The 22,341-nt window shown below is 38.7% G+C and overlaps 1 protein-coding gene across 15 annotated transcripts in view; it reads right to left on the minus strand.

Annotated features, from left to right (window-relative positions):
* The window catches only part of SGIP1 (SH3GL interacting endocytic adaptor 1), a 216,272-nt gene that overhangs the window by 89,013 nt on the left and 104,918 nt on the right, over nucleotides 1-22,341 (minus strand). For 14 of the 15 annotated variants that reach the window (XM_077951048.1, XM_077951138.1, XM_015141559.3 and 11 more), the window contains 2 exons: nucleotides 19,467-19,521; nucleotides 18,581-18,756 (listed from right to left, as the gene is read on the minus strand). In XM_077951048.1, the coding sequence (XP_077807174.1) occupies nucleotides 18,581-18,756; nucleotides 19,467-19,521 (231 nt within the window). 15 annotated transcript variants of the gene reach the window in all.

Below are 22,341 nucleotides of genomic sequence, written 5' to 3' on the forward strand. Positions count from 1 at the left end.
GCGACTGTCTATTATATTCAATCAGACATATTTGAGATGATCTTCTAAAATTTCATTTGGGAAGAGAAACGAAGAACCTGCTAGTCAATAAAATGACCAGGCCGAGGAATCAAGATGGACATTTCCAAAGAAAAATTAGGTGAGGGAGTGACAGGGGGAAATTCTTGCAGTTAAAATTAATGAAACTAATGAAAAAGAGAGAAGTTTTAAAGCACCATAGACAAAATTCAGGCCACACAGTCCTGTGGATATTTGAAGTGGCCAAATTTGGTTAATTCAGAAAAACATTCAGGGTCCACAAGAATAAATGAAATTGGAAACTGCCACAGAACAGGCGATGCATGGTTGATTTTGAATTACTCAGAAGCGGGCCATTTAGCTTAGTAATAATCATAATTGTAGCTCCTTATGTTATTTTTGGAAACCTAAAGAGTGGGGCTCATATTTTGAGACATTTTAATGTTTTGGTCTCATATTTTTGTCCTTCCTGTGTCTCTCTTCCGCCTCCCTCCTATCCTATGGCTTTTCTGTAAGCACAGTATGCTGTATGTGGTGGAGTGGCTGCCAGGATTTGGTCAGTGGGAAGGATGAGAGGTGAAAGCACTTACTGCACCACGCACCTAGGTGCGTTAACAACAAACCAACCACTTGGTGCTATGAACATGGAACATAATATTTTCCTATTTTCCAGCAGAGAGGTCACCTCTGTCAGCCATGCATCAGTATCCTGAGAACATGTTCCCAACAAACCAGGCAACCAAGAAGAGAACAAACTCATTTTATTTTTTGAGATCTGTTCCTTGTGTTGCTCTAAAATAAAACGATGTAGGTACATCGTATCAGACTTGTGTTGCCACTAAAAATCACCCACTGCTACTAAAAATTAACATCCAGGAGGTAATTTGCATTTTATAAAGATCCTCTTTTCCAGTCTCTGACAATTCCAGGAGGGAATATTTGGATTTACTAAAACAAAAACAAAATAAAACCCCCCAGCTTCCCTACAACTCCCCATTCCCAGGCCAGCTTCATAGGCATTCCAGATGCTACTATGTTGTACACTAATCAAAAATTAACTTAAAAAACATTTGCTTAGCTCATGATATGTATATGTAGCTTGACTAATTCCAGTGGAAACTGCAATAAATGAAACTTAGTACCAAAAATATTTGATCATATGGCTGTGATTGAGGCAGAGGTGAATCTTTACAAAATTACCCCAGGGCCCTTAATAACGGGTTTGTAAAATCACTTAGCAACCAACTTCCTTTTTTTTCCCATGTGGCATAATGAGACCTGGTCATGGTTCACAAAGGTTTGTTTTTAAAGTTCAAAACCTTGTTTAGGTGTTAAACACAGTCAGTCATTAGATATGCAGATAATGAAAATAAACAGAATAAATAATGTTTGCCCCAAAAGTGGAAAGGACTTATTTCTTACCGGACTTTTCCTCTAAAAGCGTAGGCATGGGGAGGAAGAATAAAGAGAAAATGAGAGAGGTGAAATGTATTTTCAAGAAGAAACAGGACAAGACTCAGGATAACCTTACTTAAGGCAGCTCTTGAAGGCACTGCTTTTATAAATGCTTCCTGTGGGGGTCTGATATGGTCATTCCTAGGCTGCTGTCTTTGGTTCAAGCTACAGAGGGCATTGGTGTGGACTTCATCTGGGCATCTAAGCACATTCTAAGCTTGCTCCTTCCTTCCTTCCTTCCTTCCTTCCTTCCTTCCTTCCTTCCTTCCTTCCTTCCATGTTTCCTTCCTTCCTTCCTTCCATGTTTCCTTCCTTCCTTCCTTCCATGTTTCCTTCCTTCCTTCCTTCCATGTTTCCTTCCTTCCTTCCTTCCTTCCTTCTTCCTTCCTTCCTTCCACCCTCCCTCCCTCCTTCTCTCTTTCTTTCTCTTTCTCTTTATTTCTTCTTTCTCTTTCTCTCCTTCCTTCCTTCCTCCTTCCCTCCCTCTCTCTTTTCTTTCTCTTTCTTTCTTTCTTTCTTTCTTTCTTTCTTTCTTTCTTTCTTTCTTTCTTTCTTTCTTTCTTTCCCTTTCTCTTTCTCCTTCCTTCCTTCCTTCCTTTCTTTCTTTCTCTTTCTTTCTTTCTTTCTTTCTTTCTTTCTTTCTTTCTTTCTTTCTTTCTTTCTTTCTTTCTTTCTTTCTTTTTCTTTCTTTCTTTCTTTTCTCTCTTTCCTTTCTCTTTCTTTCTCTTTCTTTCTTTCCTTCTTTCTTTCTTTTTCTCTCTTTCTTTCCTTCTTTCTTTCTTTTTCTCTCTTCCTCTCTTTCTTTTTCTGACAGAGTCTGTCTTGCTCTGTGCCCAGGGAGGAGTGCAGTGGCATAATCATAGCTCGCTGAAACCCTCAATTCCTGTTCTCAAGAGATTCTCCCACCTCAGCCTCCCATGTAGGTAGGACTATAAGCATGTACCACAATTTCTGGCTAATTATTTTTATTTTTGTAAAGATAGGGTCTTGCTATATTGCCCAGGCTAGTCTTGAACTTCTGGGCTCAAGTGATCCCCCCACCTCAGCCTCCCAAAGTTCTGGGATTAGAGGTGTGAACCATCATGCCTGGCCTAATCTTTCTTTTGAATGGTTTACTTTTATCAAACGGATTTGTGGCTTGACAATAAAAAATTATGTTTCATAATATTGAGAGGAGTTGGAAAATACTACTCATGCATTGTAGCCAGGCATGGTCATGAAACGAAAACATGAGACTTTCCAGAAACTCCAGTCTCACCGGGGAACCCAGGACCTATCATCTTCTCCAAGTCACCATGGCTAGAACTGTCAGTTCTTCTTAGATCCCATCCTTGATTTCTCCCTATTCTCCACGTACAATTATGAATTCTTCTCCCTGTGAGTGGTCAATGGCCCCTCAGAATGCCCTCTTACTTCCTCAGCTCCTATCTTAATGAGGCCTTCATTATCCCTCACTGACAGCACATTCGCTTCCTAGCTGAAGGTCCTATTTCCAGCTTCATCTCCTAATCCATCCTTCACACTATCCTCGGAATCATTTTCCAAAAATAGTGAAGTGAATATATCATTCTGCCCTTAAAAAACCTCTTTACTATCCAGAAAATAGAATGCCAACTCCATTCTATGGAATTTAATGCTTTGGTGAAGGGCTGCAGCTTCCCTTCCCACCCTCATCTTCCTCCGTTGACTTTCTATGAAGCCTGCACCTCGCTGCACTCTCCTGGCTCTCTTGGATGTGCCATGCACTTACACGCTTCCCTGTCTTCTTCCCATGCTACCTCTCCCTGTCCCTGAATCAAAATTACTCATTTTTCAAGGTCAGTAACATTTCTTCCATAAGACCTTTCCCAGCTTTGCCTGCCAAAATACATTGCTCCCTTCTCTGGTTTGATTGTGACTCAGTCCTTTTGTTCAAAATAATAAATAAATATTGAAGGCCTTTGTATTTGCCTGACCTTTATTAGCCTCAGGGAACAAAGGTACACATTGCTAGTACATTTCTGCAATTTTTATTTTGTTCTGTATTGTTTAGATGTCTCCACTCGATTATTAACTCACAATAATGGCTATGCATGGATTCTCTCTAGCCCCAAACATAGAGTGAGGCATTCAACACAAGTTTATAAATTCCCTTTATGGGGAGCCATTGTAACATTATACAAATGTTTGAAGTACAATGTCTTTTGAAATAAAAAAAATAAATTGTTCTTTGAAATAAGGCTGAATTATATATGGCACAAGCCATGTGTCCTCAGTTGTAATGGTTCTTTCACCAGCTCCATAAATATTTCAGTTAGCTCCTACTTAACTGTTAATTTCTCTGCCTATTAGTGACCTCAGGTGCTACCCATGTTACAAATGTTCTAAAGAAGTGGCACAGCTTTGTACAACGTTAGTGAAGATTATGTGCTCAGATGTCCAGGGCAGAATTTTCTCCTAGAGCAAAAACTAATGCTTCAGAATAGTTAAGGGCCAAGAAAAGGGCTACATCCTTGTAGTTTTCAGCCCTTGAACTAAAACTCTTATTTATAAGGTAAATTTCTCAGCCTTTTCTAAAATAAAATGCATCTTATTTAATTAAAATCAGAAGAGTAAACGTGAACACACAAATGATAAGGGTTATCCCTCCCCTCCTCCCTACACCTCTCCACTTCAGGCTACCTGATATATCAAACCATCTTGATTTAATACGCTGTTTTGCTATGGCAGCAGCTATCAACACCTAGGATATGACCTCGACCTCTTAGCTTAAAGGTTTCCTCAGAATGTTGAAAAAAAAATAAAAACAAAGATAGGAAAAAACAAATATATATTTGATTTAAAATGAGCTAGTAGCATCAGAGTTTATTTTTAATTATGGAAAAGATAAATAAGAGAAATGGGAAAGAAAGATATCCCTCTGGGCTTACTTGTAAATAGAAATGAGAAGTGAATTTTTTGACAAAATATAAATTTACCTAAAATATAACCATTGAATGGTTACGAAGGACAGGGATTTTTTTTTTTTTTTTTTTTTTTTTGTCCAAAAGCCTAAGAAAACACAATTTCTGACTTACAAGGCTTGTTGAAAGGCGGCTTATCCCATAATCGACAGCTTTCAAGGAACTCATAGACCCCGACCCTCTGTAGCTGGAGGGTCTCTCTCTCTGGCTGTTATTACTCCAAATAACATGGTAAAATGCAAGTATTCATTCAAGTTAGGTTTGTTGCTACCTACATTTTTGCATGAGGGGTTAGAAACCAATTCAAAATTGAATTCTGTTTGAGAGTCAAAGCTAATAGAGGTGAATGAAGAAAATATAAACCAGTTTTGATGATCACTTACATTAAGGTTTTGTGCTCTGATTACATCCCTGCTTGCTGCCCAGCTTAACAAGGAATTGAGCTGTCATGGGAATTTTTGGCATCAGGCATCATAGAGTCGGATCAAGACATAAAATGTCAGGTTGAATCTGTAAGCCTTTTAAGAGTCTGCAATCATTGAACCTGAAAAATAGGATGACTGAATCCTGAATCTTTCTCTTTTTATTTTTGTTTATATGATGTATTTTAAGAGATAGGGTCTAGTTTTATTCCCCAGGCTGAAGTGCAGTGGTGTAATCATAGCTCACTCTAACCTTGAACTCCTGGGTTCAAGCAATCCTTCTGTCTCAGCCTCCTGAGTAGCTGGGATTACAGGTGCATGCCACTGTGCCTGGCTCATTTTATTTTTATTTTATTTTTTGTAAAGACTGGGTCTCGCTATGTTGCTCAGGCTGGTCTCAAACTCCTGGGCTCAAGCAATCCTCCCAGTGTGGCTTCCCAAAGCACTGGAATTATAGGCATGAGCCACTATGCCCAGTCCAAATCTTTATATTTTAATAAATGGGATTCTATTATAAAATAATCACTTTGTCTTGGCTATTTATGACTACTTGGGTATTCACAAGAGGCAAAAGGATTATTCATTTATTAAGCCATTAACAGATATTTATTGAGCACCTAGGAAATACCAGACACTATTCTGGGGATATTAGTGAACAACAGAAAAGGTGATAAAAGCTCCAATGGGTTTACATCTGGTAGTAGAGGAAGGAGAAAGATAATCAGTAATAAACACTGTCATGCATTTTATACAGACGTTTTGGTCAACGATGGACCGCATATACGATGGTGGTCCCATAAGATTATGATAGAGTTGAAAAATTTCTACTGCCTCGTGATGTCATAGTGCGACGCGTTACCCATGCGCTTGTGGTGATGCTGGTGCAAACAAACCTCCTGTGCTGCCAGGATTATTAAGTACATAATACTTGATAATAAATGGCTGTTACTGGTATATGGATTTACTATACTATTTATTGTTATTTTTTGAGTATACTCCTTCCACTTATAAAAAACAAGTTAATTAACTGTAAAACAGCCTTGTGCAGGTCCTTCAGGAAGTATTTCAGAAGAAGGCACTGTCACCTGAGGAGGTGACAGCTCCATGTGTGTTACTGCCCCTGAAGGCCTTCCAGTGGGATAAAAGGTGGAGGCGAAAGACAGTGATGTTGCTGGTCCCGACCCTGTGTAGGTCTAGGCCAATGTTTTTGTTTGTGTCTCAGTTTTTAACTAAAAAGTTTAAGAAGTGAAAAGAAAAAATTTTAATAGAATAAAAGCTTGTAGAATAGAGTATAAAGAAAGGATTTACTTTAAATACTATAAAGAAAGAGTATAAAGTATTTTTGTACAGCTGTACAATGTTTTTGGGTTAAATGTTATAACAAAAGAGTCAATACTTTTTAAAAAGTTTAGAAGTTTACAAAGTAAAAGAGTTATAAGGCTAATTTTATAAATTTAGGGTAGCCTAATTGTACAGTGTTTACAAAGTCTACAGTAGTGTCCAGTCATGTCCTAGGCCTTCACATCCACTCACTGACTCACCCAGAGCAACTATGAGCCCTGCAAACTCCATTCATGGTAAATGCCTTATACAGGTGTACCATTAAAAAAATCTTTCATACCATATTTTTACTGTACTTTTTTATGTTTACATATGTTTAGATTTGGAGATATGATTATGTTACATTTGTCTATGGTATTCAATACAGTAATATGCCATACATATTTGCAGCCTGGGAGCACTAGGTTACACCACACAACCTAGGTGTGTGGTAGGCTGTGCCATCTAGGTTTGTCTAAGTGCATTCTGTGTTGTGCACACAATGATAAAATTGTCTAACACCAATTAAGCAACACATGACTGTGTACTAATTAAATAAGGAAAGTATTTAGTATTTGAGAAGATGACAAATGCAATTTTAAAAAGTAGTGCAAATAAAGGGGTTCAGGAATTCCACGGCAAAGGGTTTCGTGATTTTATATAAGGTGGTCAGGGGAGGCTTCCTTGAGAAAGTGACTGAGCAAATAGTGGCAGTTCGTGAGGGAGGTCACGACACAGCTATCTAGGGGAAGAGGGCTCCCAGGGAGCCAGGGAGGAGTAGAAGGAGAGGGAAGAATGGCAGCTGTTAGTCTAGGGCTGGGGGAATCTTGACAATGAGGCTCTTGAAGACCACCATGGAGATTCTGGCTTTACTCTGCGCCAGTGCGGCTTATTGCTGTTACTTATCAGGAGTTCTGAGGCGTGGACATTTAGTAACTGTTGGTGTTGAGAAGAGGCATGGGTGAAAAAATATCAGAAAATACCTGGTTATGATATGTGCTGCCATTTGTCATTCCTCTTTGGAAACTCATTTTGATTCCCCATGTGCCGTGTTTAAAAAATAATGAAATTAAGATGGGCTTCAAATAGGTTACAAAGTGGAAAGGCGTTTTGGTTGGGCAAAACACACTGAGGTTGGTCCATCCGCCCTCTGTCTCTGTTGCCCGCATCGGGACAGGCAGCTAGGCTGGCAGCCATGGCTCTGCATCTCTTCTGTGCTGGCCACTGTTTCAAGCTGCAGCTCCAAGGTCCATGGGCAGTTAGCGGCTGTCCTTTAGACAGATGTTAAGTTGGAAGGAAATATCACCTTCATTCTGTTTAGAAATGAAATTCTCCCCAGTCTTTGAGGAAAATTTTTTTTGACATAATTAATGTGAGTGATTCATACTCTAAGATTCTTTTTCTAAAACAATAAAAAGTACATTTACTGCTGTAGACTGCTGCCACTAAAATGAAATCTCGTTCAGAGGGCAAAGGGATAGATTTTTTTTTCTTATACTGTTAGCTTATTTATACTATTATTCACATATTTTTAGAAACTCCTTAGTAAAAAAATAAGTATAATTGTATAAGAAAGGTAATCATTGATACGTGACCTTCAAGGTTGAAGACAACTAAGTGACTGAAAACCTCAGGCTTTAGATGAGAAAACGATCTCACTGGATGTGCACTAGGACTCACAGAAAAGAACACATTAATAAACTTTTTAAAAGAACCTACACATTGTAGATGAATAAACAGGAAACAATTACTCTTGTTGTTTACCCATCAAGTAGTGGAAAAAGAAACTTGGTTAAATTGAAGAGGAAAAGATCAAAGGAACTGAGAACCATAAATTTGCTCTGTAAAATAATGCGAGTAACATAAGTTGCATTATAGCAGAGCTAGATACGGCATACATTTTATGTAACGCCCCGTGGTGCATCCGTCCACCCAGACAATCAACAAGTATTTTCTAAGTACCTGCTATGTGTCATTCACTGATGTGGGACCTAGAGAAAATGCGTCCTTAGGGAAAAAGTAGACAACCTACAAACTCTGGGTGCAGGATTAGTTGTTAGAAACCCAACATTCAGTAAACGGTTCACAAAGTAGGCTTCTGTTAAAAACTTACTTTCAAAATTGATTGCTTCTTTACAGAGCACATTCTACCCTGATTATGGCCCTTAGCTAATCAAAATAGTTTTAAATTCTAAATGCTACTAACATATAAAATTAAGGCAGACCTTAAAGATATAAAAGTTAGCCTTTTTTGATTACAATTAACATTATAATGAAAAGCATATAACTCAATAATTTGCTACTTCTACTGAGGCCATCCTAATATTTTATACGATGTGTCAATATTGTGAGTACATAGCCTTATTCAATTAAATTTTGAGTTGGTTACAGAAATTGAGTGTTTGTGATCTCCAACCATAGTGATCATGTTTCCAGAACCCTCAAATCAGGTCAGCTTGCCTGAGACAGTATAACACGATGTAGGAATTGTGTTTATGTAAGAAAAATCTAACCCTTACATTTACTCAGAATGTACAATCAACATTAATTGGAGAAATCATGACAAAGGCACTCCAGGTTGAATAGTGAATATTCATACAGCTCAAGATTTCTTTTTACCAGAGTAAGTGGGCATGAAAGGTGTGGATTTTAAATGTCAGGAAATGGAAGCTACAGAAAAATTCCTAGGAAAAAAAATTAGTAATGAAGGAATGAAAAAACAGTATCAGATACAAAACTAATTCTTCTGCATACAGTACATGATTTATTACAATGTTGAGAAGAAAAAAGAAAGTTTCCACCTGTTTTCCCATCTATCCTCTATAAGTCCTGGAAAAAACAAAAGGTGCATCTCATATGCTAACTCTAGCTGATTTTGGTCCAGCTGCCTGCAGGTCTGTCTAGAGGGGCTGGCTTCTCAGCCTGTATCTGGGATTTAGTGGCAATATCTGTTGAAGATTTGGGGATGGGGTGGCAGTTTATATGCCCCATGTTTGATACCCCTGGTCTAGACCAATCAAAATCACGTTTACCCTACGAAGCTTTCCTTGATGAGTAGAACACAAGCTGAACTTCTGCCTTCTAATTCCCTGCATAAGAGTTCTGGGCTGAGTGCCTTGCACCAGAATGCATGCAATCTTTAGCCTCTCCTTGCACTGTGCACTGTTTCTACCAGGAGAGAATGCTGGTGTGTAGGAGACTGGAGCTCACCTCCTCCACTGATGACTCTTTGTTTTCACTGAACTCAATGGGGTTCTGAACCTTCTGCCAAAGTGAGGACAGGAAAGGGGGTGGTGTTACCAAGCAGCAGCAAATTCATGGATTTTGCTCTCTGGCAGGCTAATTTGGGGGTGGAAGGGTGGGTGGGCCACATGGAACAGGCAAACAACACCAGACTGTCTCCAGTTCAAAGCTATTTCCCCCTCCTCATATTTTTTTGGTTAAATAGTTATGCGTTGCAAATCTCCAGGATGAAGATTAAACTAATTGTTCCTTCATGGCTCAATGTCAGAGTCTTTATTTCACTGTATCACTTACTTTCCAGAGGAAGGGAGAAGGCACTAGCCTACATGCCAGGGCAGGTCGGCTCCTGCTCTCACATCATTTCTCTCAACCCTTGTGACTTTGCTCAAGTCCTCCCTCACTATTTTTATTTTCCTTCTGCTTCCTACAAGTCTCTGAACTTAAGGAAAAGGAAAGCAAAGCTGAGAATGTGATTGATATTTAATGGCGCCTCTTCTGGGAGACAGCACTGAACTTGGTATTCTATAATATTTTCTCCTGTCATGAGAAGGTAGACACATTTTTTCCCATTTTACAGACATGGCATCTGAAGCTCAGAGTTAAGGAACTTGCCTATAGTCACATAGATAATAAGATACATACTCAAAAGCCTGTGTTCATTCTATTTATCCTTGTCTCTTGAACTTTCTGTGCCGGTTTCTCTGTAAAATGGGCTATCAACTACCTCCCAGATGGCTTAATAGTGCTGCTGCTCATTTCATCCTTTTGATCATGACTGGGCATTTATAAAACACATAGCATTATTATAATGTGCCATTGACATAAAAAGTGCTTGCCGATTGATTAATTGATTAGGGGAACTGAAATAAATGAGTCATATAAAAACAACATCATTCCTTAACATTGAAAACAAAAGTGCATACAATCTGGATATATAATCAGATAATTTCAATAAATGAGAAATCACGTGTCACACAGCAGCGTTTAAGCCTGACCTGCCAAGGTATCAACTCAACCTCGCTCTCCTGTCACATGGTACAATATATGAAGTGCTGTACTGTAGAAGAGAGTCTGTGTGGATGGACTCACTGGGGAGAAAGTCTATGAGGTGGGCCCTTTGTGCTGGGATCTATATCCTTCCAAAGGTTTTTTTCATGTGAGCATTCAGAAATTGTATGTAAAATAGTTTGAATGAGCTAGAGAACTTTTTTTCTAGAAACAGAGCCAATAGCTTTCATCAAAACTAGTATAATATAGTGGTTAAGAGTTCTCAATTAGAAACTGAACTTTCTGGGTTTAAATCCCAGCAACTTCACTTACTAGCTGTGATGCCTCGAGTGAGTTAATAAATCCCTGAATGTCTCAATTTTCTCATCTGTAAAGTGGGGATAATAATAGTACTGATCTCACAGGGTTGCTGGGAGGATGAATGAATTCTTGTATGTGAAGCATCTGACACAGAATTTGTGTTCAAAGCTGCCACTACCAAATTCATGACCATGACAAGTTCTCAAAGTCATCAATGATCTTAAAGATGACTTTGGTATTCTATTGTTATTCTGATTAATAATAGCTATTATTTACTAAGCACTTCTTTTAGACCTTACATAAATTTCCTTAGAAAGTACTAAGCACCTTATATGCATTATTTCCTTAATTCTTACAAATATCCTATGAAGTGGGCAGTATTATTAATCTTATTTTACACTCGATTAAGCCTTGACTGAGGCTTAAAGAGTTAAGTAATTTGCTCGGGGCTACATGGATAATAAAGGCAAAGCCAGAATGACTTACTCTAGAGCACAATTTCTTAATCAGTAAGGAACAAAATCCTTGTAGTTAAAAGACACCTTCTCAAGATAAGCCAGAAGGGATTATTGGCTCACCAAAAACCAAAAATAAAGGAATCCATGGCAGCATAAAAGATCACATCAAGGATTAAACCATGGCATTTGTCTTCTCACCTCCACAAAAGCCATGGGAGCCACAGGTTTTAAGGTACCTGGTGAGCACAGCACATATGCAGATATGTCAGACAGTGCTCCGGGTGGGATTTGGAAGGAATGGAGATGTCCATATCTGAGATCCTAGGAAGGGTGAGCAAGCCAGAAGACCTGGAAATGGAGGCCAGAGGAATGTGGACTGCAGAAGACCACATCTTCAATCAGGAAACTGAAGTGAAGACAGGCAAGGGCTTGAACCACAAGAAACATTTCAGCTTCTGGTTGCTGCTAGATGTTGTTTTCTCAGACTGTTCAATATTTCTGGTATTAGCTCTCAGTGCCTGCTGCATGGAGGGTGCTCAACATATATTTGGTGAAATGATTTGAAGGGGGAGTTAGAAACAAAGTCAATTATCCATGATGCACAATGAAGTGTGCCATTGTGAATGTTAGCCTTCAATAGGTCTCCCAAAGAGTACCATATGTATGCAGGGGATGTTGGTGGTACTCAAAACAATTTAGGGATGCTTCCTTCTGGAATTATCTGTAAAACCAGTTCATAGGCATCACAAAAATTAACACACTTTCCCAACTTGATGCTTAGGGTAATTAATGGGTAATTAATTACTGGTCTTGGTTCTAAATTACTTTTGGAAATTTGAGTTACTTATTACTTTTTTTTTTTTTTTTTGTGAGATGGAGTCTCGCTTTGTCGCCCAGGCTGGAGTGCAGTGGCCGGATCTCAGCTCACTGCAAGCTCTGCCTCCCAGGTTTACGCCATTCTCCTGCCTCAGCCTCCCGAGTAGCTGGGACTACAGGTGTCCGCCACCTCGCCTGGCTAGTTTTTTGTATTTTTTTTTTTCACTATTAATGATATTCTTTAAAATGTGCTCTAGCATCTATAGCAATGAGACAATCTTTACATGTAGCTTCTATTATAAGTACTTGACATACATTAAATCATTCAACCCTCAAAATAGCCCAATGAAGTAGGTATGGGAGTCACCCCATTAATAGATGAAGAAACCAAGGCACTGGGTTTGCAACATACCAAACCTCATTAACTAAAAGGAGGTAGAATCCACTTGTTTGAGTAATTGGGACATCATTGGAATAAGTCTCATTTCTATTTCCCTCAAATTCTCTTAAAGGGAATTGTATCCAATTCAATTCAATTCAATTGTATGTTGAATTCTGACTTTTGTGTGTGTGTGCGTGTGTCTGTGTATGTGTGTGTGAAGGCATATTTCCTTATAATTCATTCCTGCACTGATTATTTTATTTAGCCTTCTTCAAAAAATTACTTTACTCTTTAAGAACAAAGCCATTTCTTGTATGATATAATGGAGGTTTGCTTCTACCCTAAATGTAGGGAGTGCGGTGTAAAGCAAGCAAACTACTATTCGTGTTGCACCTGTCTCTATCTCCTCCTTTAGGGAGAGTGGTCTTTACACTGCACTAGCAGAAAGAGATGACCGTGGCAACAACCACCCTGTAAGGTAGCTGTTTGTTCCATTTCAGACAGAAAGAAACCGAGACTTTCACAGAGGTTTAAGTACCTTACCTAAGCAGTACTGCTAGCAAGAGGCTGAGGTCAGGGCTGTCACTTTTCCCACTGTACCTCAGTTCCTTCAGGGGGTATATACAAAGTTTCTATTTGTGTTTAAAGAAAATCAACCACAATTGTCCAAAATGGAGAAAACTAACTTAAAAGTAGTTCCTCTAAAAGGCGGATCAGATTTGGCTCAGAATTAAAGTCTGATACAGGCAAGAGAACTCCAAGCTGCTTTAACTGAATTCTAACCTCGAGATGTAGATACATTCTAATCCAGGACACGAAAACACAGAATGCTCTTAGGTTAGGAGGCTGAACATGGGGAAGCAGAGCATGACCCTTGAAAAAGGAGAAGTGTTTTTTAAAAAAGAATCCAGGTTAAGTAATGAAGAAACAAACAATTGCAGAGTACCAATTACACATCATGTACTGTTATTAGGATCTTCTGCACAAAAAGTCCTTAAGGATTCTTATCATCCTTCCTTTACAGTGGCAGAAATGGGGGATCAGAACAGTTATGGGGCTTGTCTAAGGTTACACAGGCAGAAAGTGGTCGACTTGGGCTGGGACCCAGGACAATCTGAATCCATGTGACATGTGCTTTCTGTTACTACACACCTGCTTGTGATTAATCCAAAATTCTAGAACAAAATATTTAAACAGATGGCCAGAAAGCACTTGGAAAAGAAGGTGATAACCCTAGGTGCAAGCGCAAAGAAACAGGGCAAACTGAACCTATCACTCTCCCTGATAGGGTTTCCTGGCCTGGTAGATCCAGGCAAGGCCATAGACACCCCAGATCTCTCAAATGCAGTAATGTTTTGAAAAAAATGAATGAAAATATGTGCCCAGGATTAGGGCACAGTTAGGAGAATCATTGTGTGGTGAACAAAGGAGGCTGAAGGGTATTATTAGTGGATGGTTGTAAAACTGGAAGGTGGTGACATGCCACGGTTCTCTGTCCTTGGCCTGGTCCCATTCACGTATTTGTTCACTCACTCACTCACTCACTCACTCACTCACAAGCATTAATTGAATGGCAATGATATACTAGGGCTTACGTCAAGAACAGGGAATTTGGGATGGACACCAAAATGTGCCACGCAGAATCTTCTTCAGAAGGGTTCCTTGCACCAGCTGCTGGAAGGGCTATCGGCAGCCTTCAGTTGTCAGCACCTCAGGATCTGCCTCAACTGCAGAGTGCTACCTAACCCAAGGGCATGCCCCTTCCTAGTGTGGCCCACATCAGAGCACTGATTGATTGAGCAGTATCAAGGTTATTCATCTTAGCCAAACTCACACTAACTCTGAAGGCTCCTACTAGTTCCCGAGTTTCCCTGGGATCAGCACAGCCTGTTGTTGGTTGTGTAAAAAAGCTCAACTTCTCCCTCTGCCCACCCCACACCACAGGTATTAAGTCCAAGGTCACTCCTTAATAAACATCCTGCACACTAATCTTGGAGTTGGAGTCATTCTGCTTCATGGAAAACTCACTGGTAAAAGAAGGGGCTTTATCCTTTGTTCATCCTTTAAAGAGTACAACTATAATCAAGGACAAAAACTATTTGGTTTAATAAAAGGAAGATTTTTCTTTCAACAGTGGAACAGTCTGCCTCAAAAAACAGTGAACCTGCATAAGCAGAGGGACACTGTACTGTTGTTGGAGTGTCTCTGTTCACCCTGCTGTTAGCTAACAAGCAGCACAGTATCACTAGTATTTATAAATTAGTGATTAGAAAATTATTTTAGAACATTCTGGATTCAATAGGCACTGGAAATAATTTTAAACATGTATGGGAAGAAATCCCATTTCCTAATGAACTCCCTGAAATAATTTGAGATTACTTAATTCTAACCTTAAGATGCAGATACAATATAATTCAGGACAGAGTGGCAGAAACTAACTGTCAAAGTCCACCAATGGCCATTTGTTCTTTTGTCTTTTACTAATAAAACCCTGAATGTTAGCTGGCTACATGTTTATCTAGCAAAACACTACATTTTCCAGACTCCCTTGCAGCGAATGTGTCCATGTGATTAAACTGTGGTAGTGGGATCTGGGTGGTAGTGATGCGTGCAACTTCTGAGTTAAACTCTTAAAGAAAACCTCTTTCTTTTTATTTCTTCTTTCCTCCATCCCAAGGCTGGTACATGGAAGTACTTGTGGTGGTAAGGCAGCAGTGCCGCTCTAGGAAAGGGGAAGCAATAATGCAGAAAATTCCTGGGTTTTTGAGTGACCACTGGAGTAAGACTCTTTTACCTCTGGACTGCCTATCAGCTTTGACTTTTATGTGGGAGAGAAAGAAACCACCTATTTAGTTTAAGCCATTATTATTTTGGTCTCTGTTAAAAACAGCTTAGCAAATATTCTAACTTACACAGATACCAAATCAACATCTCAAACCTGAGTGATGTTCATTCTTTGCCCTGTAAGCATGGTATCTTATCAGCAGACTGGAACGTGGTAAGAATAAGAACTATTACCTTTACCTGTGAGTTAACTCTTGTATTATCCTTCTGCCTTTTTGGTGTTCTGCCCCACATTATATTTTATTTCTATATAAAAATCAAGGGCTAAGGTAAAATCTGGACTACAATTATGTTTATTTGTCTAACTATACAGTAGGATTGTTGCCAGCAATTAAAATCTTGATTTGTCTTGCTGCTGAGACTTTGTCTTGAGAAGTAATTTTCAGATAAGTTTATATTGTATATACACATAATTATATGATTCTTTCATTTCTCCCATTTCATTCATTAATTTGACTGTCCAATATATATAGCAAAACTATTCAAGTAAAAAAAAGACCAATTCATGATAAAAGAGAACAAATTAGTTATAGTTCATGGATACATATTAACAAATAAATGAAAAGAATAAGTGAGGCACAACTTTATCTTAAAAACTTCAAAAGAAACATAAATCAGAAGTCCAACGTAAATCATTGTTATGAATAATTTATTATTTGACATTTTCTCATTTCTATTAATGTGATGATTTATGCTTTTGTAGTATAAAAACCATAGCTTAAATAAAACATTCTGATATATCATTAACTGGTGTAGACCCTATTTCTTTTTTAGTACCTGAAGAAAATATAGATATATAATTGTCTGCTCTTTGGGCTGGAAACATGTAAAGTCCAAAATCATTGTCATTTTTATCATGGCACCAGCTGGATTTCAGGTTATTTCTACTTATCTGGCTCTGGAGAGGAAGTGCTACATATGTCATTTATAAAATATATGTACATGATTGGGCGCGGTGGCTCATGCCTGTAATCCTGGCACTTTGGGAGGCCGAGATGGACGGATCACCTGAGGTCAGGAGTTCGAGACCAGCCTGCCAATGTGGTGAAACATTGTCTCTACTGAAAATACAAAAAGTAGCCAGGCATGGTGGTGAATGCTTGTAATAACATCTACTCGGGAGGCTGAGGCTGGAGAATCGCTTGAACCCGGGAGGTGGAGGTTGCAGTGAGCAGAGATTGTACCATTGCTCTCCAGCCTGAGCAACAGAACAAGACTTTGTCTAAACAACAACAACAACAACAACAACACCACTATCTATATCTATATCTATCCGTATCTACCCATGGGTTATCAAGGAGAGGGCAAGGATTCTAAAGCCAAGAATATGTTTTCAGTTACAACCTCTCTTTAAACTTATGTGCATCCAGAAACATGCTCACTCTTTCCTAAAGTAATGATAACAGCTTACTCTTCCACACCAAGTATAAAAAATTATAAATATTTAGGAATCACAGGAATAGGAGATCCAGGTTCTCACATCATAGAGAACAAAGTGGAGGTGTGGGTGCTGGGAACGGGAGCTGAGGGTCCCTTGGTCTGTGGTGTTGTTGATTTGCAGAAACAGAGTAACTCCGAGGTCACTCTCTCTGGGTGTCTCCATCTAGTTTTCACTCTGCTTCCCTTAACACTTTTTCTTCAGAATCTTAACCACACCATGTCAATATATTTCCTTAAAAACAGATGTTGAAAAGAGCTCAGAGTAAACCACCACTTTTTGCTGCATCCTCAGCAATGTATCTGGCTGGAGGAATAGCTACCAGGTAACTTAGCCATGCATATTCTATTCAACAGAGGGAATCTCTTCTTTCCTGGATTCAGCTACATTCCGGCAAACATCCACTATGTTTCTGGGACTCTGCCAGTACATTTGCTTTCACATAAATTTCTTCACTTAATCCTCTGAACTTGCCTTCTTTTACTTACCCCCGGTAGCTTCCAAAGGGCCAGTTTATTATACAGAGAATAAACTCAGAGAAGTGAATAAAATAAACTGCACAGACATGGCTATAAACTGGTTTTAGACACTTAAGGAGATTTTTAGTAAAAAATATTATTCAGTAAGTGAAAAATAATTTGAAAGATGCCACTGAAAAGTGAAAGAGTGTGCATTTAAAATACCACCATTACTAGAACTCACAGGCCAATATGTAACTATAAAATCTGTACCTTCCATTGCAGAAGGAAAAGAAAACTAATACATTTCATGCTTCCCTTTTCAAGAAGACATCTTAAAGTAGCAGGGGAGTGTATGATTAAAAATTGCTTTAAATATTGTTTACTGTGGTTAGTTACTCTTAGCAATCATTTTGGTTGTCACCAACAGCAGCGATCAAGTCCGTTATAAGCATTAAACACTAAAGAAAGCATCATGATAGACATTTTTCATGCCAGTGAGGCAAAAGTTTATTCTCAAAAGATGGATGATTACAACTCATTTAGAAAGGTTAGTTGAGATGTTTCCTGAAGCATCTTGAAAATGGTTCAGCGTTTATTAACTGCCCTGTTCAAGGGGAATGCTGTACAGAGATCTCATCTCTCTAAAGAAGATGCCAAGAACATATTAGCTGCCAGTTTGAGAGCCTTCATCTGTTCCTCACAACCATTTTTAGAAAACAATGGTGGCATTTATCAAACAGAGAAAAGACTGTAAATGTTGGAACCCAGAATTCAGCAATTAAAGACATTTAGTAGCTGGGAATTGGGGAATGGAAGTGCAAATTGTGCAAAAATACCTCTTTTTTAACCCCAAGTCTTAGTTTGTCTACAGGAAAATACCTATTTGTATAATATAAATAGAACAATTACTCATATCTGAGGTACCTTAAAGATAAGATTATTTAAGTCAACTTGATAATACAATAGAATGAAGGATATAAGTCTTAAGTTCGATTTAGACCATGATTTTGATTAATTTTTGGTTTTAGAGCATAGCAATACAAAAAATAACCAGTTTCCTTCCATGTATTTTCACGTGGTGTATCATAGAAAAGGAAACTAAGATGGGTTTTTAAAAATCACTGTTAGCAAATCTGTGAACTTCATGTTGTTTCTAGTTGCTAAGTCTGCATTAGAGATAAGTCTGGATAATCTTTATTATTTTTTCTTTTTAAAATGCTTGCAGGAAAATAAGTCAAAAGAAAATGTGGTTCCATGTGTTTTTCACCATTTTGAAAAGCACAAGGACTGCAATATAAAATAAGTACAACTTTCTCAAGCTAGAATGAGCTTGTTAAGGTCTATAGAATTCATTACATGGTGACCATATGCAGGCTTCAATTTAAGGAGTTTCTGATTGACTTAATGCATACAGGCAGAACATAGCTCTGTTCAATCTCACTAAAGTTCAACACACACACACACAACACTCACCACTGGTGATGGGGAAAGTGCGATGTTGCCTATTGATGCCTTCAATTCATCTACAGTTGCAGCATTCTTAAGAATGTCTTTAGATTGCAATGGTTTAATCTTGATATTAAATTTCTTATGTGATTCTTCTTCTTCTTCCGATTCACTCGAAGAATAAAAGTGCTTTCCTTTGGTAGGTAGAACACAGTTAAAGATACATAACTCTTTCTTCTACTGGGAGGCAACCACTCTAAGACAAGAGTGTTTGCATATAGAGACAGCAAAAGTATCCTTAGATGGCAGAAAATCAAAGCAAAACATACAAAAGTAAAGGAGGAAAGGGTTAGAACTTATTCACCTTTCCTCAGAACATGATCAAGGATGGTGAATTTCACGAAGCAATGGTTCCAATATTCTACATTTTTGCAGCGGTCGACCATTTGTTGTGTCATACTCTGCACACACAGACAAGCACATGTGAGCTGACTCATCTACAGAGAGAGGAAGGCTGCTTTACAGATGATCCACGAGGAGTTTTAAATGCATCAGTGTGACATGCTTTGCCCAGGGATGAATTGTAGGGAGAGGACAGCAAGAGCTATTTTCTAGTTGCTATAAATGACAGTCATATCAGGGATTAGCAGACAGCCCAGTACCCACCATTTCCACAGTTGTTTTTTCAGCACATTTTTCTCTTTCTCCTCTCTCTTTTCTATGAATAGATTAAGGCAAAATGCCTGCTTGCTAGAGCTCAGGCTGTTCTCAGTGCTGTTTATTCATCTCTAATATTAGGGATAACAGGACTTGTGAAGATTAGGTTATTTCATTACTTTTGTAAAATCTGAATTTATTTTACTGTTTCTTGAGAGTGAATGAAAATTAGAATAAAAAAATAAAGAAAGGATATAGCCGGGTTCCTCGGGTCTGATGCTATAGCCTTCTTCATCCAGCTCAGGTGAGTTCTATAAAACACAAGTGCATATGAAGTGATTATTATCCTAACAGTGATCAAGAAATTATTTTTTTTCTAGAGTCTTCTATTTAAGCATATAGAAAAGTCTTTTCTTTTAGGAGATGAAGCTTCTAACTTTTGGAAGTGAATTTTGAGCAATATGTTTAGATATTTACTCAAGGACACTTGGAGAGTCCTCCTACTGTGAAAATAAACAAGGAGGAATCAACTGTCAGTGAAAGAAAGCATTCAAACAGAATTTACATTCATTTCCTGTAAGCAAGGACTGTGCTAAGCAACATGGGTGATAAGAAATGCAGATTACTTTTCCTCAGGGAAATTGAAATGTGTTTTGGTAGGTAAAAATTAAAAAGAAAATATAAAACACAAAACACCTGTGTTAGACAGGGTTTAAAGAAGAGGAAATTAGTGAAGTTTAAAAGAATCAGAGAGGTCTTTATGGGTCTTTCAGGACAGACAGGAGAGGGCAGAGTGGGAGCTCCTTCTGGATGGTAAGAAAGAGCCTGTTCAGAGACACCAAGATGGGAGCAGACACTGGGTGACTCAGATGGGGAAACAGAGGGGAAACAGCAACGGTGACATGGCTAGAGAAGAAGCTGCACAGTGGGAGATGGGGAGATGAGACTATGGAGGCCAAGAGGCCAGGGGAAGAGTTTGGACTTGAGGTAGCTACTGCAGCTTCTCAGCTAGGGTGGGGCATACTGAAAGCAGGATCTTAAGGAGTTCTGGAAGTATGTTCCAGGATAGCCTTGGGGCTGAAGAATTGGAGAAAGAAAAACTAATTCAAAACATGTGCATCCATTCAGGCAAGATGTGCTAAGGACATGGATCGAGTTACGGTGGGATGGGATAACTCAAGGATATTTGAAAGGATGGATTGTTGGTTCTTGGTAACAGATCAGTCATAGGAGAAAAAGCAGAGGGAAGGTTAAAGAGGAATCCAAGATTTCTACCCTCAAATTGTGGGAGAGTGCTGGTACTCCAAGTTGAACTAATTCTAACAGCAGACAACTAACATTTTTTTGGAAAGAAGCAGAAAACATAAAAAGGCAGTTTGTACTGTTGGGATTAGAATGATAGCATTTGGATTCTTACTACATGGTAAGCATTGTGACCCATACTTTACCTCACTGAACCACACAACAAACATATGTGAAAAGAATTATCCCATTTATCAAGGGGGGAAATAAGATAAATCAGACACCATTTCTCAAGGAAACACACCCAGCAAATGTCAGACCTAGGTTTTGACCCCAGCTGTTTCAGACTATACCCTATGTCCTAGAGGGGAGGAAGATGAAGCATTTGTAGGTGGCCCTGTTGAAGTTGAGGTTGTAGGTCCGTCCGTGGGAGAAGGCAGAGTTGGAGAGTTAGTTTGGGAGTTAATAAAGCAGTAAAAGTGCCATAACCATGGAGAGAGAAGAGGGTCTACATACCAAGGAAAAAAATCCCATTAAACAAATTCATTTTTATTGTCTATATTTAAGATATACAACATGTTTTGATATGCATATACATAGTAAAATGACTACTACAGTTAAATTTACATTTCTGTTACCTTCTATGGTTGCCCTTTTTATGTGTGTGTGTATGATAAGAGCACCTAAACCGTTAGCAAATGTTTAGTACTTTAGATATCTAGACTTCATCTCACCTTACTGCAAATTTGTACTCTTTGAGCTACTTCTTCCATTTCCTTTCTCTTTTTGTCCCTGCTGACTACTTTTCTACTGTTTCTATGTATTTAACTTCTTTTTCTTTTCTTTCTTTCTTTTTCTTTTTTTTTGAGACAAAGTCTCTGTTTCGCTCAGGCTGGAGTGCAGTGGTGCGATCTCAGCTCACTGCAACGTCCGCCTCCCGGGTTCAAGCGATTCTCCTGCATCAGCCTCCCATATTTGACTTCTTTTTAGATTCTGCATATAAGCAAGATCATACAGTTTTTTTCTTTCTGTGTCTGAAACTCACCATTTTTTTGAGCATTTATTGTGGTCTTCCTCTTTTCCTCCTTCTTCAGTTCTCAGAGGTGCTTTTTTTTTTTTTTTTTTTTAAATACAAGTGTATTGAGGTCACTTACCTGCTAAAAACTGCTCCTGGCTTCTCACTGCATTTAGAATAAAAGCCAAGTGCCTCTGTGTAGCCAATAAGACCCAGCAGGGCTGGCTCCTGCCCCTCTCTCTAGCCTCGCATTTGTAATTATCTTCCACTGATCCCCTCTCAGCCACATGTTCTCTCCTTCCCAATGTTTGTGATTTGGGTGCTGCAAGCACTGTCTCATTTCAGAGACCTCATCAATGCTGTTCCCTCTGCCTGCAATTCTCTTCCCTCAAATGTTCAGCCAGTTAGCCTCTATGTATATGTTAGGCCTTTGCTCAGAGGTCACATCCTCCCTGAAGCCTTTCCTGCCAAAATCAGGTTGACTTACCTCTATTCTCAAAACTTCTAAGAAGTAGGACCAGGGCTGAAACACCCAGATTTAATATTAGAAAAGCATTTTTTGAGCAAATACTACAGGCTAGGCAGGTTACTGAAATGTTTTGCAAATAATTAGCTCATTGAATCCTTGCAACAATGACACGCGGTCATTGACTTCTTTTTTGCTACTCAGCAAATAACTTCTCCAAGGGCACACACAGCTGATACGTGTAGGGGCTACATCAGGGGTGTCCAATCTTTTGGCTTCCCTAGGCCACACTGGAAGAAGAAAAATTATCTTGGGTCACACATAAAATACACTAACGTTAACAATAGCTGATCAGCTAAAATAAATAAATAAATCACAAAAAATCTCATAAAGTTAGACAAGCTTGCA

This window comes from Macaca mulatta, chromosome 1 (genome assembly GCF_049350105.2).
Source record: "Macaca mulatta isolate MMU2019108-1 chromosome 1, T2T-MMU8v2.0, whole genome shotgun sequence".
In the NCBI taxonomy this organism is placed as follows: Eukaryota; Metazoa; Chordata; class Mammalia; order Primates; family Cercopithecidae; genus Macaca; species Macaca mulatta.